Source organism: Mobula birostris, chromosome 6, assembly GCF_030028105.1.
Source record: "Mobula birostris isolate sMobBir1 chromosome 6, sMobBir1.hap1, whole genome shotgun sequence".
NCBI lineage: Eukaryota > Metazoa > Chordata > Chondrichthyes > Myliobatiformes > Myliobatidae > Mobula > Mobula birostris.
In genome coordinates this window covers 184,829,718-184,857,365 of record NC_092375.1, presented here as the reverse complement: position 1 = coordinate 184,857,365, position 27,648 = coordinate 184,829,718, and the positions used below count along the sequence as shown (strand labels likewise).

At 41.3% G+C, this 27,648-nt stretch overlaps 1 protein-coding gene across 4 annotated transcripts in view; it reads right to left on the bottom strand.

Moving 5' to 3' along the window:
* The window catches only part of LOC140199637 (xin actin-binding repeat-containing protein 2-like), a 172,777-nt gene that overhangs the window by 89,210 nt on the left and 55,919 nt on the right, over positions 1–27,648 (bottom strand). For 3 of the 4 annotated variants that reach the window (XM_072262050.1, XM_072262048.1, XM_072262051.1), the window contains exon 2: positions 20,820–20,943. In XM_072262050.1, coding sequence (XP_072118151.1) covers positions 20,820–20,943 — 124 coding nt within the window. Of the gene's footprint in view, positions 1–20,819; positions 20,944–21,096; positions 21,153–27,648 lie in introns of those variants that run through there. The other variant, XM_072262052.1, reaches the window with a different exon arrangement.

Below are 27,648 nucleotides of genomic sequence, written 5' to 3'. Positions count from 1 at the left end.
CTGTTGGACTCCGGCCATATTCCACCGAGATACAACACTGGGTGTCATGGGAGGTTGTGCCTGCCTGTGGCCATCGAACCTTGCAGCTCCTCCCCTGGAGGGTCAGACACCCTGAGCCAACAGGCTGGTCCTGGACTTATTTCCATCTGGCATAGTTTGCATATTGATGTTTGATTGTTTGTGGTTTTTGTATTGCTATATTTATGCTCTATTCTTGGTTGGTGCGGCTGTAACGAAACCCAATTTCCCTCGGGATCAATAAAGTATAACTATCTATCTATCTGAGGCTTTTAAAGAGACATTTATATAAGCACATGCATGTGAGGAAGATAGAGGGATATGGAGAGTATGTAGGCAGGTGGGATTAGTTTTGGGGTTTTTTGATTTACTTTCGAGCTGGGTCAGCACCACATTGCGGGCCAAGGGCCTGTTCCTATGCTGTACTGTTCTGTGTAAAACAGCTGAGTGGGTGAGAAAGAGGGAGCGGGTCTGTGGGTGAATAAGGAAGTGTAGGGGAGGGGACATGGAAGGACTTCAGTGGAGGGGAACGAGAGGAACTTGTTGAAGAGGGTGTGGGTTTGTGTGTTTGTGCCTATCTGTTTGTGGGTAGAATGTAGCTGCATGTGGATTGATTGTAGTGAGTAGCAAATATGTGTGAATGTACTGTATGTGTGTGTGTTGTGTCTGGTCTCCCCGTTACACTTTTATTGAACCAAGACTTTGCTTTGTCAAGAGTGCTTGATAGCTGGTGTATATTGTTCACAAGACAGTAAAAAAATTCACACAGTCAACTCTTACTTCATCTCTTCACTAGGAAGAGTGCACAAACAGAAAAGATTTACACAGCATTTAGTTTCTTCAGCATCATTTGGTGACACTCAGTTCATTGGAATCTTTTTTCACACATTAAGAATAATATCTGGTACAGTACAAAAAGTGACATATAAATCAAACCTTGAAACACACATACCTAAGAGACAAAGAAAAGAATTGTTTGTTCAAAAGTGGAGTCTGGGTAAACTACCCAACAAGCATGGTTGATAAACTCATAGATTGGTGTACTGCACTGAGCTGCAACATATTACCCCTTGTGGCAATATGTTCTGTGTTGTGAAAGACTTTGGGACTGATCATATTTATCTCAACCCACAGCCTCACCTGGCAGCTGCACTAACCTTTAATGGTTGTCAACTACTTTTGTGTGATATGAACCCCGTTACTGGAGAGGCACTGAAGCTAGCGGATATAGAAGTGTTCTATTCAGCAAAACAAGCAACAGGCATCATACTGGAGACACTCTTGGGAGCAGAGACCTCCCTAACCCAACATTACATGACATTTTTCCATGCTAAAGATCAAAGGTAACAGCAGGACAATGTATCTACAATGCTTCCTTTAGAATGCATATAGTTTTCAAACACATTCTTCACACCCACACTCCAGACACCTAAAATGAATGTTAATTCCCACTGACTGGGTTGCATTCATGCACATGCAGGCTTCTGTAGTCAGATAGAAGGCCATTGTTCAAGTCTGTATTTTAAATTCAACCTACAATCCACATTCAGTTCTGAAGAGTGGCGCTAATAAAATTAGTATTTGCTAAATACCATAACTCCAGAATATAACTGAATGCTTAACATCTTTGTTTCAAGTGGATGGAGCTGCTGTTTGCAAACATTCTGAAAGCCCATTCAGTACCAATAAACATTGTGTCAGAAAAACTCAGCAGGCCAAGCAGAATCTGTGGGAGGAAAGAAATGATCAACTTTTTGTGTGGAAACCTTGCATCAGGACCCATTCAATATCACCTTTAAGCAGTTCATGGTATTTGGTAATTAGCTTATGGTAATTAAACACAATTGAATGTAATTTAAATCATGTAAAAATAAACATAACTAAAAAATAAAGCCTAAAAACACCATTTCACACAAACACGAGAAAGTCTCAGACGCTGGAAATCCAAAGCAACACACAAAATGCTGGAGGAGCTCAGCAGGTCAGGCAGCATCTACAGAAAAGAGTAAACATCAATCTTTTGGGCTGAGATTCTTCTTCAGGACTGAGAAGGAATGAGAAGGAAGGGGGAAAATGTCTGAATAAAAAGGTGAGGGGAAGGGTCAGAGGTTACCTGGAAGGTGACAGATGAAACCAGGACGGTGGGAAAGATCAAGGGCAGGACAAGAAAGAATCTGATAGGAGAGGGAAGTGTACAATAGAGAAAAGGAAGGAGGGAGGGGCCTGGGGGGGATCTGATAGGCAGGTGAGAAGAAGTAAAAGGTCAGAGTTTGGAATAGAGGAAATGGGGTGGGGAATGTTTTACTGGAAGGAGGAATCGATATTCATGCCATTATGTTGGAGAGTACCCAGACAGAATATAAAGTGCACTCCTCCAGCTTGGGGGTGGCCTTATCTTGGCACAAGAGAAAGCCACGGATGTACATGTCAGAATGGGAATGGAACAAATTATGTTTCAATTAATGAACACTATTATTATATACAGAGGAACAGAAACAAAAGCAGCTGAGGTAACATTTTTCTGATTGATGGTAATCCCATTGAAATGGATTGGGTCATCCTGCATGTCTAGCCTAAAGCTAATAAATCAGACACACCGATCATATCGCCCTTTGGCTCGTTCATTTGGCTCTGATACACTCCTGGAGTCAATGTTAAACCATAGTACTGCCACAGTGTTAATGAGAGGGAATTCCAGGACATAACCTTAGCGATGACATATTCCCATGTCAGTAATTTAGTAGTGTTCACATGCTTGCAGGTGCTAGTATTTATGTACATACGCCAGAAGTCATTAAATCATAAGACCAAAGGACTTAGTAGCAGAACTAGGCCATTCAGCCTATCTGCTCTGCCATATCATCATGGCTGATCCATTTCCCTCTCAACCCCATTCTCCTGTGGAGGTCCTGACCAATCTATTAACCTCTGCCTTAAATACACCCAATGACTTGGCCTCCACAGCCCCCTGTGGCAACAAATTCCACAGACTCACCACTTACTGGCTCCTTTTTTTCTAAATGGACACCCCTGTATTTTGAGGCTGTGCCCCCTGGTCCTAGGTTCCCCTATCATAGGAAACATCCTTCCACATCTACTCTATCTAGGCCTACCTGATAGGTTTTAATGACATCTCCCGTCATTCTTCTAATGTCCAACACATAAAGGCCCAGAGCCATCAATTGTTCCTCATACAACAAGTCTTTCATTCCCAGAATCATTCTCATGAACTTCCTTTGAATCTGCTTCAATGTCAGCACATTTTTCCTTAAATAAGGGTCCTAAAACTGCGCACAATATTCCAAAGTGCCTTATAAAGCCTCAGCATTACATCCTTGCTTTTATATTCTACTGCTTTTGCAATGAGTGCTACCATTGTACTTGCCTTCCTCACCACCGACTCAAATGAACCCTTAGGGAATCCTGCACAAGGACCCCGAAGTCCCTTTGCACCTCAGATTTTTGGATTTTCTCTCAGTTCAGAAAATAGTCTATGCCTTTATTGTTTCTACCAAAGTGTATGACCATACACTTCCCTTCACAGTATTCCATTTGCCATTTCTTTGCCCGTTCTCCTAATCTGTAGCTCCCTGCTTTCTCAGCCCGACTTGCCACTCCACCTATCTTTGTATCATCCGCAAACTTGGCCACAAAGCCATCAATTCCATCAACTAAATCATTGTCGTATAATGTAATCTCTTGGTGGCAGAGATTTCTCATTTGGGAGGTGCTGTCAGAGTAGCCGAGTGACGGCAGTGCATGTTGTGGCTGTTCCACGTGGACTGGTAAAGGACAGGATGAATGCTGAGGTTGATAGGCAGGGTGCCAACGAAGCAACAGCTTTATCCTGGATGCTGTTGAGTTTCTTGAGAGTTGAAGCTTCTCTTATTCAGATATCATGCTACAGCCTGAAGCCTTGCTAATGGCAGAAAAACATTTGAGGTGACAGGTGGTGAGACATCCATCACAGAATACCTGCTCTAACAGCCACGATAGTTACTTGGCTGGTGCTGTTAAATTGCTGTTAACTTGTGATGCCGAGATGTTAATGTGACATACTTGACAATGATAATGCCACTAAGTGTCAAGGAGAGTTGATTAAACTTGGCCTTCCTGACATTGGTTATTGCTTGGTACTGTTGTGACATGAATATTACTGGACATCAATATGGCGAGTGCTGACAATTGGCCAGATCTTGCTGCATGCAAACGTGAACAGTTCCATTTGCTGAGGAGCTTTAAATGGAGTTGAACATAGTGCAATCATCAGCCAAAATCCCCACTCCTGATCTTGTCACAGAAGGTCATTAATAAAATTGCTAAGGACATTTTGGCCTGCACTGCATTCCTGCCTGGTTCCTTCAGACTGTCACAGCTGGAGGTGGTGGTGGGATAATCTCACACTATTAAATGCTCCCAGTGCTATGCACATCAACTGGCTTCTGACAACCAAGTCCAGCTCCTCGCCTTCATGTGTGGTTTAGCTACTAAGCTCGGAAGAGCTGTTTCTACTGACAGGAGAAGGGACAAAGGCAGGTTACTGGCACCTCAAAACCTGTCTCTTCAGGCAGATGGGGCTCATCAGGGCATGGTTGGCAGCTCATCGAAGAGAAGGAAAACTATGATCTCAGACCTCAACTGGCTTGTGGCTATACCCACTCATGGGAAAGGCTTCGGGAGTAAACTCCAAGGAAAAATCCAGAGCCCCTAAGTCAACAATGACTGGAAACTCTTGCAATGCCACTGGTGACAAACTAGAGCAGTCTCTACTGTTCCTTTGCATCAGCTACAAGGAGAGGGGGAGCCTGCTGCAAGGGCAACAGCTTGCTCCCCATATTGTACTGCCCTGGCTTGTGTATCATGTTGCCAGCTGGCACGTAACACCCTCAGTTGACCGTGACCAACGAAGGGCAATCCTACTAGCGGTGTGCTGCTTCCAACTTCTTTTGTGAGAAATCATGGTAGGACATAATCAGATTTCCTTGCCGCCGACAGAAAATGCCGTTTTGAATTGGTATTTCAAGTATGCTGGATAATGTTCGACATTTTGGACAATTTAAGAACATGTATCCTGATTTTTAAAATTTATTTATTGTGAAGTAGGCCCTTCTGACCTTTCAAGCTGCACTGCCTAGCCATCCTCTGATTTAATTCTAGCCTAATCTTGGGACCATTTACAATGACCAATTAACCTATCAACCCGTATGTCTTTGGATTGTGGGAGAAAACCCACGTGGTCACGGGGAGAACATACAGGCAGCGGCAGGAACTGAACCTGGGTCGCCTGTACTTTAAAGCTACTGTGCTGCCCAAGCATACTATTCAGCCTACTATTTTAAACAAATCCAATCTATATAAAGAAAGCTGCTGTTTATTAGATCTTGATTAAACTCTGCAGAAACCTGAAGTCCAGGCCACAAAGAGAAATGAACATTACACTTCCCTCTGGGTAGCACTGTTTATGATTTCAGAACATCTCAACAAATTTCACAGCCAAAAAACCTCACTTAAAAAAAACACAGTAGCGACTGCTGCAATGCAAAGAAATGCAAGAACCACAAGTTCACACCGGAAGTCTTCTCAAACAGCAAGAAAACTGGTGACCAGACCAGTCTGGCTGTGTTTGCTGAGGGATAAATATGTCCATTTTTAAAGGGTCTTTTACATCCAGCTGAGCCGGTGAAATGAATCTCTGTTTGGAATTTTATAAAATAGGCAAAAGCTTTAGTGCTGTGACATCCCTAAATATTGGACGAAACTCTAAATTCTGGCTCTCTGTGTGTGCCTCCAACTCGCCACTGGCAGCTGCACATTCAGACTCCCTATACATGGCCTCGGAAATCCTTCTCAAGTCTTTGCAATGTACTGCTGCCTCTCAACAGCATATTTCACCGAAAAGACAGAGATGATAAACTCAGTCTGATTCTGACTCTATTGACCTTTCCCTCTTCCTTTAAGAATCTTAAAATCTAAAACTGTTAAGGTTTTGCACTTCTATTCTAACAGAAGTTGTTGGTATCAACATGCATATGGTTCTGAGCCAGTGAATATATTTGGAAAGTTAATTGCATTAAAAATGTCATACAGGACTGTGCAAAAGTCTTAGGCATATACAGCATTTGTAGCTAGGGTGCCTAAGGCTTTTGCACACTACATTTTGTTTATAATAGTGTGGGCACGTGGCCAAGTGGTTAAAGCACTGGACTAGCGACCTGAAGGTCGTGAGTTCGAGCCCCAGATGAGGCAGCGTGTTGTGTCCTTGAGCAAGGCACTTAACCACACAGTGCTCTGCAACGACACTGGTGCCAAGCCATATCGGCCCTTGCCCTTCCCTTGGACAAAATCAGTGTCATGGAGAGGGGAGACTTGCAGCATGGGCAACTGCCTGTCTTCCATACAACCTTACCCAGGCCTGCGCCCTGGAGAGTGAAGACTTTCCAGGTGCAGATCCATGGTCTCGCAAGGCTAATGGATGCCTTATAATAGGAAGGTGGTTGGGAAACAGAAATAAGAGTACCTAGCTTTGTTTAAGCTTATTAGTATTAAATGTTATTTGCTAACTGGAAAGATATAATGAAGAGTACTGTGCAAAAGTCCTAGGCACCTGAGGTAGATATATGTGTGCCTAAGACTTTGCACAGTACTGTATAAATGCTTGAGCAACACACGAAAAATTCTGGTGGAACTCGGCAAGTCAGGCAGCATCTATGAAATGAAATAAACATTCGACATTTTGGGGCTAGATCAGCAGTTCCCAACCTGGTGTCCACAGACCCCTTGCTTAATGGTATTGGTCCATGGCACAAAAAGGTTGAGAACCCCTGGCATAGGTCCTTCATCAGGATTAGAAAGAAAGGAAGGGAAAACCATAATATGAACTTGGGAGGAGAGGGAGAAATACAGGCAGGCGGGTGGTAAGAAAGACCAGATGAGGGCCAACTGCTTATTTCCCTCTGTAGACGCTGACTGACCTGCTGAATTCCTCCAGCATTGTGTGTGTGTGTGCCGTGCAAGATTTCCAGAATCTGCAGAATCTCTCATATCTGCATATAACAAATTATTCTTGTTGCACTGTTTGTGATTATGTTCCTAGGGTAACCTCCTGGATGCACACCAATTTAGAATAACACTGAATTCCCAGCAAAAATAATCAATGGATGTTGATTGAAAAGGGAGAAAGGTAAACTTTTCTATCCGCCTCCACCAACATAAGGTGAAAGGGCTCGATATTTTACTTTACAAAAACGGCTAGAAATTTATTTGCACAATACCTGACAAAATTTTGTTAGGTTAGCATTGATTAATTTTGCACATGTTTCTGGAAGAACCAGTTTTTAAAGCAACTGAGCATTCAGACTGAACAATATTTACAGGGTCTGATGCAGAACAAAGTGTGGTACTACAACATCACTTGTAAAACAAATCTCAAGTAGACTGGCTCAACTTAGATCTATGTGCCTTCCATGTTTCCACACCCACCCCCCTCCTTGTTCCTAAATTAACTGGTCAGAAAGACCAGAAGTAATCATTCAAAAGAAAATTTGTTCCACATTCATCAGATAAGAGATGAGCATTAGACACAAAAATGTTCTTCTTCTGTGGAGAAGGGGTGTGGGGGTTTTGGAGTTTGCAAATTTTGTTTCTTTTTCTTTTTCTTTTTTGTGCCAGAGGGGGGGTGGTGGAGTTGATGTCTTTGCTTTCAATCCATGGTCTTTCTGCATTTTGTGACTCTCTGGAGAAGACGAATATCAGAGTTGTATAGTACATGTATACTTTGACAATGAAATGAACTTTTGAACCTCTGAAGCTTTTTTTTGAGATCTGATGAAAAAGGTGATGTCAAGAACTTTACCCACCCGTGTTACATATTAGAGGCACCTCTAATCAACCTTCCCACGGGATCAAATTCTTTGCAGCCTGCCGATATGCAAAGAAGCCCACAGTCATATCTGTGACCCACGCAAACATTAAGGATTAGATTATGTCAGTGGTTTCCCCACTCTCAAAGTCAAAGCTAGAGTTATCCTCACTTTCAAAAAACCTAACCTTAGGATCCTTGCAGGTTGTCTCGGCAGAGAAATGCTGCATGTTGCACTTTGCCGTACTCTGTCATCAAATTTGGGTAATCTTTGTTCGGTGACTTTTACATTTGTACCGTGCAGCACCATGAAGTTCAGATATTCAAAGAGGGCACTTCAGGCATCATGGTAGCGTAATGGTTAACACAATGCTTTACGGTATAAACAACCCGGTACAATTCCTGCTGCTGCCTGTAAGGAGTTTGTATGTTCTCCCCGCGGCTGTGAAAGTTTCCTCTGGGTGCTCCTGTTTCCTCGCACAGAACAAAGATGTACTGATTGGAAGGTTAATTGGTCATTGTAAATTGTGCCGTGATTAGGCTAGGATTGAGCTGCTGGGCGGTGCAGCTGGAAGGGCCTATTCTGCGTTGCATTTCAATAATAAAAAAACAAATAATGCCTTTACCGGCAACTTCATGCCATATTGCTTCAGCATAAAGCCTGGTTTATACTTCTGCGTTAACTGGACGCCATAACCTACGCAAGTGGCCTACGCGCGTTGTGAGCATTTATACTCGTGCGTTGGTTTGTCTACATTGCTCTGCAATTCGCATACGTCACGCATGCGTACTCACCTGCCCGCACAAGGCTTCATGGTCATGGTAGTCTTTCCCGGGGTAAACAGGACGCGAGCGTCTTTTTTCGTAAAAGCGAAATGTGTCCTCCATAATTTCGGAGGTCTGTTAACCTTTATGGAAAGCATTGCAGCCAGAGTTCCTTCCTTGCACTGCAGTCGCCCAATGGGAACCTATTGCAGCGTAGGATGAAATGCGATGCTACCAAGCGGACCAATCACAGCTGTTGCATTCTGCATTGCCGTGATGCGCGGTTACGTTTTGGGAGAGGTGTACGTTGCAGCAACGTAGGCCCTCGCGTAGGGTTCTGCATCGGCTTTGCATAGGGTTTGCGGCGACGCGTTGACGCAGAAGTATAAACCATGCTTAAGAGGGCCGACTCCACTGTTCACTGTATCAACTTTCAGGAAGCGTGCACCATTTCCTTGCTCACACTCTGGTTGTTGAAACATTACTGGTTGCAAAGTGCCAGCCTTCTCATTGAAACTTTATGAAGTCAGATCTGTAAGGAGAGGCACGACACCCACTCAAATTTCAACCTGCGGTGCCCATGGTGCCTAAAACAGTGTAACATTGCATGAAGGAATGTCTTATGCTTTTGGAACTGACATTAATACACTTCTTGTTCTTTTTTAAACAAAGCAACTTTACAGAGGTTGCAACTGCTGTGTTACTGTCAAAATGTCTTTCCAGACCATTACCTCTGGTGCTTTCTCTCATGGCATTGAAAAAATATTCCTGGATTATGATCTGATACCCTGGAATAAGGATTTATGGGAGGAGGTCCTGAAGAAAGAATACAGGGAATTAAGTAGAAAGCTGAAATGCAGTACCTCCAGGGTGGTAATATCTGGATTGCTGCTTGTGCCACAGGTCAGTGAGGGTAAGAATAGGATAATTTGGCAGATGAATGTGTGGCTGAGGAATTGGTGCAGGGGGCAGGGTTTCAAATTTCTGGATCATTGGGATCTCTTCTGGGAAAGGTATGAGCTGTGCAAAAGGAATGGGTTACACCTGAATCCGAGCGGGACCAATATTATTGCGGGCTTGTTTACTCGAGCTGTTGGGGAGGGTTTAAACTATTTTGGCAGGAGGATAGAGTTAAGGAGGGGGCAGTTGGTAAGGAAGTAGATGCAGTCTGTAGTGAGACTGTGAGGAAGGATAGGCAGATGATAGGGCAAAATTACATTCAGTGGGATAAGTTGAAGTATAACCTCAGGACAAAATCGAAAAGGGTGATGAGTAGAGGACTGAAGGTGTTATATTTAAATGCACGCAGTATATGAAATAAGGTAGATGATAAAAAACATAGAAACATAGAAAATAGGTTTATGATCATGTAAAACAGTTAGAGATTAGCAGGTACAACATAGTGGGTATCATGGATTCAGGGCTGAAAGATGAGTGTAGCTGGGAGCTTAATATCAAAGGATACTAATATCCAAGAATGGTAGAAGAAATGAAAGGGTTAACTATTTTCTAAATGGAGAGAAAATACAAAAAAAACTGAGGTGCAAAATACAGAACAAGGTTGATGATCTTGTAGTACATTAGAGATTGGCAGGTACAACACTGTGGGCATCACTGAGTCGTGGCTGAAAGAAGTTCATAGTTGGGCACTTAACATCCAAGGATACACATTGTATTGAAAGGACAGGCAGATAGGAAGAAGGGGTGAGGTGGCTCTGTTGGTAAAAAATGAAATCAAATCCTTAGAAACAGGTGACAAAGGATCGGAAGATGGATTATCCTTGCGAGTAGAGTTAAAAAAATTGCAAGGGTAAAAAGACCCTGATGGGAGTTACATTTTGGTCTCTGAATGATAGACAGCATGTGGGATAGAAATTACAATAAGAGATAGAAACGGTATGATAATGATGGGGGATTTCAATATGCAGGTAGCAGGTAGAAATAGGAAAATCATGTTGGTGCTGGATCCCAAGAGAGGTAATTTGTAGAATATCTATGAAATGGCTTTCTAGAGCATCTTGTGATTAAAAACACAAGGGTAAAAGCAATTCTGGATTGGGTGTTGTTTAATGAACTAGATTTGATGCGGGAAATTATGGTAAAGGAACCATTAGAAGATAATGGTCATAACATGATAGAATTCACCCTGTAGTTTGAGAGAGAGAAAAGATAAGGTCAGGTGTATCCGTATTACAGTGGCCTAGAGGGAATTGAGGTGAGCTGGCCAAGGTTGATCGGAAGGGAACATTTGCAGGGATGATGGGGGAACAGTAATGGTTGGAATTTCTGGAGGCAACTCAGAAGGCACACGATAGATACATCCCAAAGATGAAGAAGTATGTTAAAGGGAGGATGAGGCAACTATGACTGACGAGGATATTCAAAGATAGAGTAAAAACAAATGAGGGCATATAATATTGCAGAAAGTAGTGGGGAGTTAGAGGATTGGCACGTGGCCAAGTGGTTAAGGCGTTCATCTAGTGATTTGAAGGTCGCTAGTTCGAGCCTTGGCTGAGGCAGTGTGTGTGTCCTTGAGCAAGGCACTTAACTACACATTGCTCTGCGACGACACCGGTGCCAAGCTGTATGGGTCCTAATGCCCTTCCCTTGGACAACATTGGTGTCGTGGAGAGGGGAGACTTGCAGCATGGGTAACTGCTGGTCTTCCATACAACCTTGCCCAGGCCTGCGCTCTGGAAACCTTCCAAGGCGCAAATCCATGGTCTCATGAGACTAATGGATGCTTATAATAGAGGATTGGAAACTTTTAAAAACCAACAGAAGGCAAATAAAAAAGCCATAAGAGAAAAGATGAAATATGAAGGTAAGCTAGACAATAGCATCAAAGAGGATAACAAAAGGTTTTTCAAAAAAATAAAGAGAAAAAGAGAGGCGAGAGTGGATATCGAACCACAGAAAATTTATGCTGGAGAGGTAGTAATGGGGGACAAAGAAATGGCAGGTGAACTTAATAAGTATTTGTCAGCTGTCATCACTTTGGAAGACACTAGCAGTATGCCAGAAATTTGAGCGTGTTAGGGGGCAAAAGTGGGTGTAGTTACTGTTATGAAGGAGAAAGTACTTGGGAAGCTGGAACATCTGAAAATAGATAAGTCACCTGGACTAGATGGACTACAACCAAGGGTTCGAAGGAGGTAGTGGAAGAGCTTGTCAAGGCATTCTTAATGACCTTTCAAGAATCACTAGATTCTGGAATGTTCCAGAGGACTTGGAAATTTACAAATGTCTCACCACTCTTTAAGAAGGAACGGAGGTAGCGTAAAGGAAATTATAGGCTATTTAGACTGACTTCCATAGTTGGGAATATGTTGGAGTCCATTATTAAGAATGAGCTTTCGCGGTACAGAGAGGCATATGATAAAGTAACACCATAAGACCATAAAACATACGAGCAGAATTAGGCCATCTGGCCATTGGGTCAGCTCTGCCATTCAATCATGGCTGATCCTTTTCTCTATCTCCTCCTTAATACCAGTTCCCAGCCTTCTCCCTGTAACCTTTGATGGCATGTCCAATCAAGAACCTATCAATCTCTGCCTTAAATACACCCAGTGACCTGGCCTCCACAGCTGCCTGCGGCACCAAATTCCACAGATTCACCACCCTTTGGCTAAAGAACTTTCTCCGCATCTCTGTTTTGAAAGGGCACCCTTTAATCCTGAGGCTGTGCCCTCTTGTCCTACACTCTCTCACTATGGGAAACCTCCTTACCACATCTACTCTGTCTAGGCCTTTCAACATTCGAAGGGTTTCAATGAGATCCCCACTCGTCCTTCTGAATTTCGGCGAGTACAGACTCAGAGCCATCAAATGTAGGCCAAAGTCGGCAAGGTTTCCTTAAGGGGAAATCTTGTCTGACAAATCTGTTGGAAGCTTTGCAGAAATAATAGCTGAGATAGTCAAAGGAGAGTCAAGGACGTTGTGTACTTGGATTTTCAAAAGGCCTTTAACAAGGTGCCACTGATGAGGCTGCTTAACAAGATAAGAGCCCATGGTATTACAGGAGAGATACTAGCATGGATAGAACATCAGCTGATTTGCAGAAAGCAATGAGTTGGAATAATGGAGGCCTTTTCTGGTTGGCTGCAGGTGACTAGTGGTGTTCCTCAAGGGTCAGTTTTGAGACCGTTTTTTTTTCACAATACATGTCAATGATTTGGATGACAGAATTCATGACTTTGTAGTGTACCATACAAAGGTAGGTGGTGGGGCAGGTAGTATTAAGGAAGCAGGAAGCCTGCAGAAGGACTTGGATGGACTGGGAGAATGGGCAGAGAAGTAGCAGATGGAATTATAGTATGGGTAAATGTATACATTTTGGTTGATGGAATAAGAGTGTAGACTATGTTCTAAATGGGGAGAAAATTTGAGAAATCAGGGGTGCAAAGAGACTTAGGGCCATAGTGGAAGATTCCTAAAAGGTTAACTTGCAGCTCGAGACAGTAACATGGACACCAAATGTAATGGTAGGAGTTATTCTGAGAGGACAAGAATTTAAAAACAAGGATGTAGTGCTGACCACAATTGGAGTATTGTATCAGTTTTTTCTAAGATGTGCTTGCGTTGGAGATGGTTCAGAGGATGTTCACGAGAAATGAAAGGGTTAATGTATGAGGAGCATTTGATGGCTCTGGGCCGGTACTTACTAATATTTTGAAGAATGAGGAAGGGGATCTCACTGAAACCTATTAAATACTGATAGAGTGGATGTAAATACTGATAGAGTGGATGTGGAGAGGATGTTTCCTATAGTAGGTGAGTCTAAGACCAGAGGCCACAGCCTCAGAATAGAGGGATGTCCATTTAGAACAGAGATGATAAGGAATTTAGCAATAGAGTGGTAAATCTGTGGAATTCATTGCCACAGATGGCTGTGGAGTCCAAGTTATTGAGTAGATTTAAAGTGGAGGTTGATAAGTTCTTGGTTAGACGGGGCATCAAAGATTATGAGGAGTAGGCAGGAGAATTTAGTTGAGAGGAATAATCAATCAGCCATGATGGAATGATGAAGCAGACTTGATGGACCAAGTGGCCTAAGTCTGCTCCTATGTCCATTGGACTTATGGCCATATGATAGCCTAGTTAGTCCAGGATTAAGGAAAATAGAATTTGTGCTCTCCTTGTCCCTGAGGAAATTAAATATTTACATTCCAGGTTGGTGCCATGTTATCTACAAAGTGATATAGCCAGGTTGGTGCCATGTTATCTACAAAGTGACATAGCCAGGTTGAACAACAAACACATTTTGCTACAGTTTTGCGAATGGAAATTATTACTTTATATCTCATTTCCCTGGTATCTCTGAGTGTTAGATACTGTAGGCAAATGCTTTTCTGGTCGGCTAAATAATCAGGCTAAATTATGAAGAAGATCTGTCAAATAAAATGCCTCACATTTTGCAATATTTAACTCTTCTCATGGTTACCCAAACTATTAAAAACTCAAGGAACACTTGTTTGTTTCCTTGGGATAAAAACCATTTCTCTATTCAAAACTAAACTCTCACATTTGCCATTACCCAATGCAAACAGAATTAAAATAAGGATATATTGAAACATGAAGGAGACTTTGGTTTATATCTCCCTAAGTCTGTCTTCACATTTGGAGCTGTCGATCATTAGATCTAGACTATGAGTAAGATGCCTGCTGCAACAGACTCCCACCTCCTGGTGGAACAGACAAACAATCTGATCCTTGTGGATCAAAAACAAAGTTTTAAATAGTATCTCCACTGCCTGCCTGCACCACAACCCAGAAACGAAATGCCAACTTTTGCTTTTCATTTGCTTTCTAATAAAATGCACTTATCATGTTTTTATGCATTTTGCCACACTCATCGTTATCCTAAATAGTGTGAGATTTGCATGAAGTCCATCTGTTCAGTGTGGGTTATCTGAATTGTCATAGTCAGTCTCCTGACTCGAGTCAGATATGATGTTCTCCGAAGGGGTTGACTATTGGTGGGTCCTCTTTCTTTCTTTTTAAATCTTTTTATTGAATAAGTATACAAAAGGGTAAGCCATATAGGCACTAATACACTGTTAGAATATAATAAAATTACAGAAAATATTAATACAGAAAAAAAAGTGATACAAACAACGTAATTTAAACATAACATACTAAGGTGACATAATAGTATACTAATTTATATATATATATCAATAGAGAAAAGGAAAAAAACCCACCGTGCAACTAAACTAAAAGCAAAGCAAAGCAATGGGCTAACTTGGAAACAGGTAGAGTTAAAGAACTTAAAATCACGTCCTCAATCCCGACCTCCATTAAAAACAGTAAAAAAAAACAAGAAGGGTATATAAATATGGAGCAAAAAAGAGAAGAAAAAAAAATTACATTAAATGAAAATATTGAACAAAAGATCTCCGGGTCTGTTCAAATTTAAGTGAGGAATCATAAAGATTGCTTCTAATTTTCTCCAAATTCAAGCATAGTATCGTCTAAGAAAACCAAAAAAAGGTGGTTGGCGCGTTAAGCTCTTTCCAATGTTGTAAGATACATCTTTTCACCATTAAAGTAAGAAATGCAATCATTCTATGGGCTGAAGGAGAAAGATTACTGGAAATTTTAGGTAGTCCAAAGATAGCAGTAATAGGGTGAGGAGAGATATCTATATTCAATACCTTTGAGATAATATTAAAAATGTCTCTCCAAAAAGTTTCCAGAGTAGGACAAGACCAAAACATATGAGTTAAAGAGGCTATCTGCCCCGGACATCTACCACAAAAAGGATTAATATGAGAATAAAAGCGAGCTAATTTATCTTTGGACATATGTGCTCTATGAACAACTTTAAATTGAATTAGGGAATGTTTAGCACAGATAGAGGAAGTATTGACTAATTGTAAAATCTGCCCCGAGTCATCCACGGAAATGATAGACCCTAATTCCTGTTCCCAATCTACCCTAATCTTATCAAATGGAGCTTTCCTAAGTTTCATAATAATATTATAAATCATAGTCGATGCACCTTTCTGATATGGATTAAGGTTAATTACAGTATCTAAAATGTATGTAGGAGGAAGCATTGGAAAAGAAAAAAGTATAGTACTTAGGAAATTTCTAACTTGTAGATATCTAAAAAAATGTATTCTTGATAAATTATATTTATTAGATAATTGTTCAAAAGACATAAGGGAACCATCTAAAAATAAATCCAAAAACCGTGAAATGCCCTTAGTCTTCCAAATTTGAAAAGCACGATCCGTAAAAGAGGGAGGAAAAAATATGTTACCTAAAATAGGAATCGCTAGCCCAAATTGGTTAAGATCGAAAAATTTTCTAAATTGGAACCAAATACTTAAGGTATATTTAACTATCGGGTTAGATACCTGTTTGAGGCGTTTCAAATCAAAAGGAAGAGAGGAACCTAAAATAGAGCCAAGTGTATAACCCTGAACAGATTGTGACTATTGGTGGGTCCTCAAATGGCTGCAGAGGCTAATCCAAAATCAGTATATTTTGCAGTGTGGGCAAGGGTAAGCGGTGATTGTGGTTAGCGGATGGGTCTTTTGGTTATTCAGTCTCCCCTTTTGCAAACATGAGGAAATCTGCAGACGCTGGAATATCAAGCAACACACATAAAAGTTGCTGGTGAACGCAGCAGGCCAGGCAGCATCTCTAGGAAGAGGTACAGTCGACGTTTCGGGCCGAGACCCTTCATCAGGACGTGGCACAGTGAAGATCCCTTTAATAGCGCAACTCCCTCTTGAATGGGTTTCCTCCAGATGTATCTATTGAGTGAAATGTCCTCCTAGTTTTTATTTGTAATGTTAAAGGCACTCCTTCAACCATGGGAGCAGGTGGTGGATAGTCGTATAAGCACCTGGTGCATATCACAAGTCCTGATTATGCGACCCCTGATGCCAGGCAGACAATTTCTGAAGAGAATTGAAAATGGCTGGAATCATTCATCTTGTAAAGAAACAGCTTAGATGGCAATGGCAAACCACTTCTGTAGAAAGGTTTGCCAAGAACAGTCTTGGTCATGATCGCGTGCGTCATGAGACATGGCATATATTGAACGAACAAGTGAGCGTTGTATTTATTCAGGTTGATTTTGGTGTTAGTCTGAACTATCCAAGGAAAAGGTCGATAAAAGTCTAGACTCCCTGATACTGGAAACAATGATGAAGAAAGAAATAAGGGATAGAACTGTGAACAGCTAAAGAGTTATGTCAGGAAATGTGTTTATCCAAACAGATAAGGTTATTTCCTGAGTTATTAAAATGACCATTATTTAGTATAAAATGGAAGTTAGGCCTCTGAATGTAGACAGAACTGGCAGATCCTCTTAACTCCACCACACAAGCTAAGTAGGCTTCCTTTAGTAATCTCAGGCAGATTACACTTTCCCTTTCCTTTGATTCATGAAATCAGGTTTATTTTCATAACTTGAAGTTCTGTGTTCCTGAACCAACTTATCTCTCAGCTCTGAACTTTACCCAAAGACACTTGATTAGATGTCATATCCAACATTTTATACAGACATCGCAATGTTGACGTATCACTGTCTAAGTGCTGAAAGTACACTGTTTTCTAATCAATTGTCCTTGAAATGTATCTCACTAGCTGAGCAGACCTGTTGATGACAGCTTCACATTGATACTTTGTGCTTGATTGATGACCAGCTCGGAGCGCATCTCCTCTTCCGCCTTGACTACAGTGGAAAATAATCTATTGTGTGCAGATGCTTCACATTTCTAGGCTGCATTGTTTTACAGTTATCTCTCAGTCATCTGACATGTTTGTCTGTTCACTTAGTCTTCCAACGCTATCAACGTATACTGCACGAATGATTGAGGGGGGAAAAGGGGAAAGTGAGAACCATTCATAGGTTTCATCTCTCAGTTCACCATTGGGTCCAGCTGTATCTGCAGAGTAAAGCCCATTGCAGAGAAACACCATAATTTAGCAAAAATACAGGAAAGGAAGTCTCTGGGATCACTTATAATATTACCTTTCAAAATCACTTAAAAGCTCTCTCTCACACACACACACACACACACACACACACACACACACACACACACACACACACACAGTTTTCTAAAGCTCTGGGTCTCTACTCATTGGAATTCAGTAGGATGAGGGGTGACCTCATTGAAACCTATCAAATGTTGAAAGGCATAGAGTGGATGTGGAGAGAATGTTTCTTATGGTGGGGGTGTCTCGGACCAGAGCGCACTGCCTCAGAATAGAGAGGAGCACTTTTAGAACAGAGATGAGGAGGACTTTCTTTAGCTACAGTGTGGTGAATTTGTGGAATTCGTTGCCACAGGTGGCTGTGGAGGCCAGGACGTTGGGTATATTTAAGGCAGAGGTTGATAGTTTCTTGATTAGTCAGGGCATGAAAGGATATGAGGAGAAGGAAGGAGATTGGGGCTAAGTGGGAAAATGGATCAGCCATAACGAAATGGCAGAGCAGACTCAATGGGCCAAATGGCCTAATTCTGCTCCTATACCTTGTGGTCTTATGGTTTTACTTTAAATTTACACCAGCAATCATCACTCCATCTGGCAACTCCAGCAATTAAGTATCATTGAAGGTATTGGAAGGACAATAACATTATATGCTCAGTATTGAAAAGCTATCATCAGCGTGAGAAATTCTGCAGATGCTGAAAATGCAAAGCAACACACAAAGTGCTGGAAGATCTCAGCAGGTCAGGCAGCATCCAAAGAAATGAACAAATAGTTGATGTTTCAGCCTGACAACCTTCAACAGGGTCTGGAAGAGGAAGGCTTTAGCCTGACTTGCTGAGTTCCTCCAGCATTTTGTGTGTGTTGAACAGCTATCAGTTTTCATTATGACCAATTACAACAGTTTACCTGTGTAAATCTCCAGATGAAAGTGAGAAACTAATATAGTTGTTTTTGTTGTATTTCTTCTAGAACAGGGCCTGTAGAACTTGTGTCTACAGGCCCTTTGGTTAATGGTAGGGGTCCATGGCATAAGAAAGGTTGGGAGGCCCTGCTTTAATACAAAAAAGTGCCAAGAAGCACACAAATCCCAGATAGGTACGTACTTTAGTGGCTCTTTGCTTAAATGTACATTAACAAATACTATTTCTTAATAATACAGAGGGACAATGGTTGAAAAATTCATTCACAGAACTCCAATGAAGATGTTGTTCTATTGACAAAAATTTGCAATATCCTGGCATGGAACATTTTTATCCACATATCTGGGAGGCTTAGCACAGATTGAGAAATCTCCTTTCTCATTTTTAAGGGAGTTCTATTCTCTTCTTTGCAATACATAAATCCCCATGATGTTATCAATAGTACAACACAAAAATTCATCTCTGGTGAGATTTCTAACCTTAGAGGTATGACAAGAAATATATTTCTTATTTACTCACATTCTCAGTTCTATCTTAATCAACTTCTCGAAAACTGATAGTTAAGGGATAAACACACAATCTCCATTCATTGCTCTCACTAATATCTGTGAACTCCTATAATCCAGACATGAATCTTGACTGCTTTGCCTATATAAGTGAGGGCCAAAGTTTTTCTCTTTTTGCTAGCCTCATGAGGATTTTAGGCCACATCTCACTGTTGCATTGGGAAGGTGATTGAAATTCCATACTCTGGGAGCAATTCCTTCAGTCTACATGAGTAGTTAAAGTGGCATTTGTCATTTGATCACATTATGGACTTCCCCAAATGCAGGCTTTCATAGACGGCATCCATGTTCCCATAGGGACTTCCCTGGCAAATACCTAACAAGAGCAACTGGCAGTGACACTGGGTGACTTTGTAGCAGCATGCACAAAGAGCCTAATGCCAGCAGACTCTGTTCTCTTTCAGTCTGCCCACGGCCCTCTGACCGCCTTCCTCACGTCATTTCTGTTCCCATTCATTCAGTTGCAACACTCTGCTGAGGTCAGAGGAATTGCTTGTACAGTGGCCTGGTAGTGTAGTGGTTAGCACAACGCTTTACAGTACTAGTGAGGCGGGTTCAATTCCCGCTAGTGCCCGTATGGAGTATGTGCGTTCTCTCCGTTACCACGTGGGTTTCTTCCGGGTGCTCCGGTTTCCTCCCACAGACCCAAAGACTCACAAGGTGGTAGGTTAATTGGTCATTGTGAATTGCCCCATGGTTAGGCGAGGATTAAATTTGGGGATTGCTGGACAGCACCGCTCAAAGGGTCGGTAGGGCTTATTTACCGCTGTATCTCAATAAGTAAAACAGATTCCTTTAGGAAATGGCTGCTGTGCTACATGCTAAGGACTGTGAGGATGTGTAACACAGCAAAGGAAAAGGCAAAGCTGAAAATGACAATGTCAGTTTCAGCACACCATTAGAGAGAGAGAGATGGAATCCAACACTAGCAGTCCGTGAAATCCACTTTCTGCATTTTCACAAACATTTAAGTGAACTAGAATTCTGTAGTCCATCAGAAAACTGGCAAGGGGCATTTTCTAGACCAATAAGTAGGAATTATGATTCAAGTCTGAAGCAACTATCAGTTCAAAACATTATTTTGTTCAATAAACTGAGTTAAACATTATAGTTTTTGTAGGAATTATGCCTGCAAAGATATCATGGTACTTATCAGAATAAAAATGTTAAGTAGAAATAAGTAAAGTTAAAAATTATCTGAGTTTTAAAATCTATTCTCTTTATTGAGATACAGTGTGAAATAGGTTTCTACAGCCCTTCACGCCATGCTGCCTAGCAACCCATAATTTAATCTCAGCCTAACTGTAGGACAATTTACAATGACCAATTAATCCACCTTTAGACTGTGGGAGAAAACTGGAGGATCTGGAGGAAAGCCGGGCGGTCACAGGGAGAACTCCTTACAGACAGTGGCGGGAATTGAAGCTGCAACGCTAGTACTGTAAATCTTTTGCTAACCACTGCACTACCGTGTTCTGATCCCTTCCAGCTGGAAACTATAGGTGGGATGGGGCAGTTGTAGTAAAGATAAGATAGAAAAAAATGGCTTAATTAAGAATAAAGTATATCTTATCCTATTAAGACAAAGTGATCAAAAACTTACATTTTCATGGAACTTTGGAAATTAAACATAACATAAAATAATCATTGAGAGTTACAGTGAAACATTTCCAAAATAATCTGACTGTCTGGAAGCGGATTTGCCGTGACAAAGTATTCTAAAGCATTTACCCTCACTGTTGCTTGTTTCCTTGCCATCCATTGTTCTGTCCAGGCCTCCACTCACTCTGCCGTCTGGAAGATTTCCAAGTTGTTGCTTTGATGGTAGTAAGGGTGAACCTCCACCCCTCAATTCCTGTAAAAGAATAAAGAAAAAAAATGTGTTAAGAGCTATTGGGAAACAGTTTGGTACTCCTCTAGCATTTCTGTTTAACTGGGACACCCTTATCAGTGGAACTGATCATAGTGGTTCTCAGTAAAGGAAACACACAAAAAGCACAAAGCTTACCACATTAGTTTCAGTGCAAGCATGTTCTAAAGGCAAATTCCTGGCTCTACATGTCTCCACTGATCAGTTACACGTTTTTATAAAACAGGAAGGATGACATCATTGAATACACAATAGGTATTATGCGTCATGTATAATGCTAAGACCACCATCTAATTAATTCTCTATAATAAGGTAATTTCATTCATTTAAAACACTTCAGAACATAGGAATCTTCCAATGTCAAAAATTTCCAGATTACTTGTGCTAAGATCTGAATGGACATTGAATCCATGAACACGACTTCACTACTTTTTTACATATACATACTTACTGTAATTCACAGTTTTGAATTGAATTGACTTTATTTCTTACATCCCTCACATACAAGAGGAGTAAAACTCTTTACATTTTTGTCTAAATGTGCAATGTACAATTTATAGTAATTTGTAATAGATAGTATGTACAACAGAACAGCCAATATAAGAGAGAAATACAATTGTATCAGCATGAATTAATCAGTCTGATGGTCTGGTGGAAGAAGCTGTCCCGGAGCCTGTTGGTCCTGGCTTTAATGGTGCAATGCCATTTCCTGGATGGTAGCAGCTGGAACAGTTTGTGGTTGGGGTGACTCAGTTCCCCAATGATCCTTCAGGCCCTTTTTACACACCTGTCTCTGTAAATATCCTGAATAGTGGGAAGCTCACATCTACAGATGCGCTGGGCTGTCCGCACCTCTCTCTGCAGAATCCTGTAATTGAGGGAAGTACAGTTCCCATACCAGGCAGTGATGCAGCCAGTCAGGATGCTCTTAAATTGTGCCCCTATAGAAAGTTCTTAGGATTTGGAAAGTTCTTCAACCATCTGAGATGAAAGAGGCGCTGTTGTGTCTTTTTCACCACACAGCCAGTATGAACAGACCACGTGGGATCCTCGGCAAGGAACTCAAAGCTGTTCACCCTCTCAACCCCAGATCCATTCAGGTCAATAGGGGCTAGCCTGTCTCCATTCCTCCTGTAGTCCACAACCAGCTGCTTTGTTTTGCATCATTGAAGCAGAGGTTGCTTTTTTTGACACCACTGTGTCAGGGTGATGACTTCTCTGTAGACTGCCTCATTATTATTTGAAATAAGGCCAATCAATGTAGTATCATCAGCAGATTGGAGCTGTGGGTGGCTACACAGTCATGGGTATACAGAGAGTAAATGAAAGGGCTTAGGATACAGCCCTGAGGGTCAGCTGTATTGAGGGACAGAGATGAGGGAGCCCATTCTTACCACCTGCCAGCGATCTGACAGGAAGTCCAGGATCCAGCTACTCAAGGCAAGGTGAAGGCCAAGGTCTCTGAGCTTCTTGTTGAGCCTGGGGGGAATTATGGTGTTGAATGCTGAACTGTAGACCAAGAACAGCATTCTCACACAAGCATCCTTCTTCTCCAGATGTGTAAGTATGGCATGTAGAGCTGTAGCTATTGCGTCATCTGTCGATTGGTTGTGTTGGTCGGCGAATCGTAAGAGGTCCAATGTGGGTGGTAGCAAGCTGCAGATGTAGTCCTTGACCAGCCTCTCAAAGCATTTGCTTATTATTGAGGTGAGTGCAACAGGACGCCAGTCATTCAGACATGTTACCTTGGTCTTTTTAGGTACATGGATAATGGTGGATGTTTTGAAGCAGGAGGATACTCTACACTGGGAGAGGGAGAGATTAAAAATATCTGTAAACACACCTACAGTTGTGCCACACACATCCTGAGTACCTGCCCTGGGACGTTGTCCAGTCCTGAAGCCTTCAGACTGTCCACTCTATTTCTGTCTATTATCATGTATTGCATTGTACTGCTGCCCCAAAGTTAACAAATTTTACAACATATGCCGGTGATATTAAACCCGATTCTGATAGCTTGCTACATTTAAAAGTAAACGCATTTCTAGATTTGGTCACATGTAAATTACAAGTTATAACTGTGGTTAATTATTTGTACCAACTGAATATATTTTGAAGGTAATCAATTATGTTTTCATTTTACCCCTCTTCCCCTATTCCTCACTCAGACCTTTTACCTCTTCTCAACTGCCTTCACCTCCCCCTTGTGTCCCTTCTCCTTCCCTTTCTCCTATGGTTTACTCTCCTGTCCTGCCAGATTCCTTCCTTTCCAGCCCTTCACCTTTCCCACCCACTTGGCTTCACCTATCGCCTTCTAACTATCCGCCTTCCCCTCCCCCCACATTTTTATTCTGACATCTTTCCCCTTCCATTTCTCTCCTGAAGAAGTGTATTGGCCTGAAACGTCAAAGGCAGTTCCATAGAAACTGCCTAATCTGCTGAGCTCCTCCAGAATTTTGTATGGATTGCTTTCATTTTACTAAGACACCTTAAGCTACTGAGAAAAAAACTATGAAACCACAGATAAGATTTGTAGCATTATATGTGTTCATGTAAATAAGGTATAAAAAGAGACCCTATTTCACAAATATTAAAACTGTAATCACATACCAGAACAACAAGATTAAAGTTTCATTAGAACTGGAGGAAATGAAAACATACATTTATAGCACATTTCACAAGTCCCTGTGGTCCAAACATTTTTTACAGCTAATAAAGTATCTGTTAGCTAGAGCATTGCTCATTATGCAATGGAAAAAGGCAGTTAATATGTGTAGAACAAGCTGTCACAAAACAGCAAGGTGTTAGTGGTCAGATAGTCTATTTTTAGTTATGTTGTATAGGGTGAACTGCAGGACAGGACATTTGGGTGATCTTCAAACTATTTTTGAAGTTTGCAAAGATTTGGCATAACATCTAAAACTGACAAACTTCTATAGATGTATGGTGGAGAATATATTGACTGGCTGCATCACAGCCTGATATAGAAATACCAATGCCCTTGAATGGAAAATCTTACATAAAGTAGTGGATACGGCCCAGTCCATCACGGCTGAAACCCTCCCCACCATTGAGCACATCTATGTGTAGGAAAGCTGCATCCATCATCAGTGATTCTCACCAACCAGGACATGTTCTCTTCTTGGTCTGCCATCAGGAAAAAGTACAGGAGCCTCCACCAAGTTCAAGAACAGTTATTACCCCTGAACCATCAGGCTTTTGAACCAAAGGGGATAACTTCACACAATTTCACTTGTCCTATCATTGAAATGTTCATTGGAACAATGTCCGATCAATGGAATGGCTGGCACGAGAGGGCACAGGTTTAAGGTGCTTGGAAGTAGATACAGAGGAGATGTCAGGTAAGTTTTTTACGTAGAGAGTGGTGAGTGCGTGGAATGGGCTGCCGGCAACTGTGGTGGAGGCGGACATAATAATGTCTTTTAAGAGACTCCTGGATAGGTACACAGAGCTTAGAAAAATCGAGGGCTATGGGTGACCCTAGGTAATTTCTAAAGTCCATGTACGGCACAGCATTGTGGGCCGAAGGGCCTGTACTGTGCTGCAGGTTTTCAATATTTCTAACCCATGGACTCACTTTCAAGGACTCTTCATCTCATGTTCTCAATATTTAGTGCTTATTTATTTTGTACTATTATTTCTTTATCTTTGCACTTGTACATTTTGTTGTCTTTTGCAGACTGGTTGAACACCCAAGGTGAAGCCGTCTTTCATTGATTCTGTTATGGTTATCATTCACTTATTGATTGTATCTGCAAGAAAATGAATCTCAGGGTTGCATCTGGTGACATATATATACTGCAATAATAAGTTTTGTTTGAACTTTGAAAACAACGCCTTGGACTCTTTTACCCCCCCATTCAAGGGGGTATTTACTTGTTCTAATTGTGTTCTGTTCCTAGACAGCCATTACCCACCAATCCTCCACTTGTCAGTCAGTTTTTCATTTCTGCTATCCTCTACATCACATAAGTCGGAGCTGGATTGAAGGTCCCACAAAGCCACATCTGACCTCCCACCCGGACCTCCCGCTCTGCCACTGGCAAAGCTGGCCCCAGAACTGAGGATAAGACTGTCTTCATATTAAGCCGCTAACAAGCAGTCAGCGTCCCTACCCATTAGATTTCAATCAATAACTTTCTTTCGAAGTGTTTTGTATTTTTAAATTCACCTTATTTCATTTTATTTTTTATTTAAAATCATTCCTAGAAAGTTAACATGCTTTAGCTAATTTATGTTGGTTTAATTTTAAAATATTTTATGAGTTTTAAGTACTGTCTAATTAAATTGTTATAAATGCACAAACATTTCAAAATGTGAAAACTGACATTAGCATCGGTGTGCTGTTAAAGGACATTGGAGCACCTCAGGTCTGGTTGCCATTCAATAAAGTGACGTACAGTACTGTGCAGAAGTCTTTGGCACATGTATATAGTTATGGTGCCAAAGACATTTGTACAGTACTGTATTTGTTAATGTGGAGTGGAGAGCAAGTTTAAAAGTCTGGTAGGAACAAAGGATGTCAGGAATCGTGAAGGAGGAGTGCCACGGGAGGGGTGTGGGACAGGTGGCAGAGAAGTGCCAGGGCAGTGTTGGTGTGGGTACAGACACACTCAGCCCTGAGACAACAGGCAGAGTCATTTAATTACAAACAATCGGTTTATTGATCTTTGCAAAATGTCTCTCTGGTGCTTCCTGCTCCCTCCCCTTTTCCCCAACCATGATTCCCCTCTCCCTGCCCTCTTCCCACTCTCAGTCCACAATAGAGACCCAGATCAGAATCAGGTTTACCATCACTCACATAAGTCATGAAATTTGTTTTTGTTTTGTAGCAGCAGTACAGTGCAATATGTAAAATGACTACAGTACTGTGCAAAAGTCTTAGGCACCCTAGCGATATCCATGTGCCTAAGCATTTTCCACAGTACTGTATATACAAGAGGTTATTAACCGAAATTATAATGCATGGAATATACAAGCACAGATTGAAAATTAATTTACAGACAGCAAATTGAAATATATGGCTCACCTTAAGGTAAGGTGCCTGTGTAAAGCAGGGTGCTGTAGGGAGTGGAGTAGGACCCCAGCTATTCACAAACCATATTAATAAGGTGGATGAAGCAATCAAGGGCAATATATCCATGCCTGCTACAAAGATGTGGAGTTGTTTGGAGGGTCAATGAGAGACTTCAGGAGAAAGAGACAGTCTGAGTGAATGGGTGACAACATGGTATATGCAACTCAAAGTGGAAAAACCATGAGGTTAAGTGCAACTTGACAGGGAAAAAAATGGAAATGAGAATATTTTAAAGAGGCAAGATGTCGAAATGTGTTTGGCATTCTGAGGAATCACTGAACCTGCATTACCAACTTTCAGCAAGCAAGCAGGAAGGCAAAGTATACTTTGATTTCAAGAGATTTTAAGACATGGCAATCATATTGACACAAGTGAGATTGCATGGGAAATATTATGTACAGTGTGTTCAACTGTGAAATTTGATTGTGATAGATGAACTGCCCCACAAGAGATGGTCTTATGGAAACATGTTATGTGAAAGAAAACCATTTTCTCCTTAAATAAAATATCGTCACATTTCCTCAGAACTGTTCTGTTTATTTGCTGTGCAGAAACCAAACATCTTTCTGAAACTCACTGTTCTTTAAATCTATAAATTTAGTAACAGCATTCCTGCAATTTTTATAGATGACATACAATATAGTAAAAATACATTGGTAGGGGTGAATGGTGAGAGTTGGAACAAAAGCAGCAACACACTTATTAGTCTCTAGTTTGTGGAGAGTAGAAGCATTGAAACATAGGCCAACTAAAGGCCAACTAGAAATGTGTGGAGAAAATTAAGTTTGAAGGTTTTAAAGGTCTGGTTGATGATCAGTGTATTATTTGAGGAAATGATGTCACTTGTTGTGGTTACTCCAGTATGAGATTGTAATGACTGCACAGATGTGTGATCCAAAGCTTTCCTCTGTGTTTAAAGTGACACCAAGACTAAGGACACATGGGATAGTAACAGACTGACCTGCTTCTAAACAACCCACACAAAATGCTGGAGGAACTCAGCAGGGAAATTTTACATAGTAGGGGAATTAAGGATTATGGGGAAAAGGCAGGTGGGTGGAGATGAGTCCATGGGCAGGTCAGCCATGATCTTATTGAATGGCAGAGCAGGCTCGATGGGCCAGATGGCCTACTCCTGCTCCTATTTCTTATCTTCTTATAACAAAGTAAGTCCAATTTTGGCCTGCAGCTTCCTGTCAAGTCAGTATTGCGATCACAGCTGTCACTGTTGTCCATTATCTTCCAGTAAAAGTAATGTCAACTTCAGGAATCTTCACACATACTACTTATTTTGATATTCTGGAGTTTTATGGATGTATTGGATATTAATTCAAAATAGGAATCAGGCCTCAGTTCTAATTGTAAATGTAAATAAATTCAGGAAGCTTTCAATTAGCCTTCAATTTTTATTGTAAATTGCAGGCAGTAAACTGAATTTAAAAACCCACAGATTAAGAGAGATAGTTTGTAAAATGGTGACTTGGAGATGTTTGCATCTGCATGAGCCGCTACCTAGAGGGTCTTCAGAATGAGGCCTGCTTCTTGTGATGATAAAAGACTTCTATATCACCAGCTTCAGTGTCTCTCCGGTG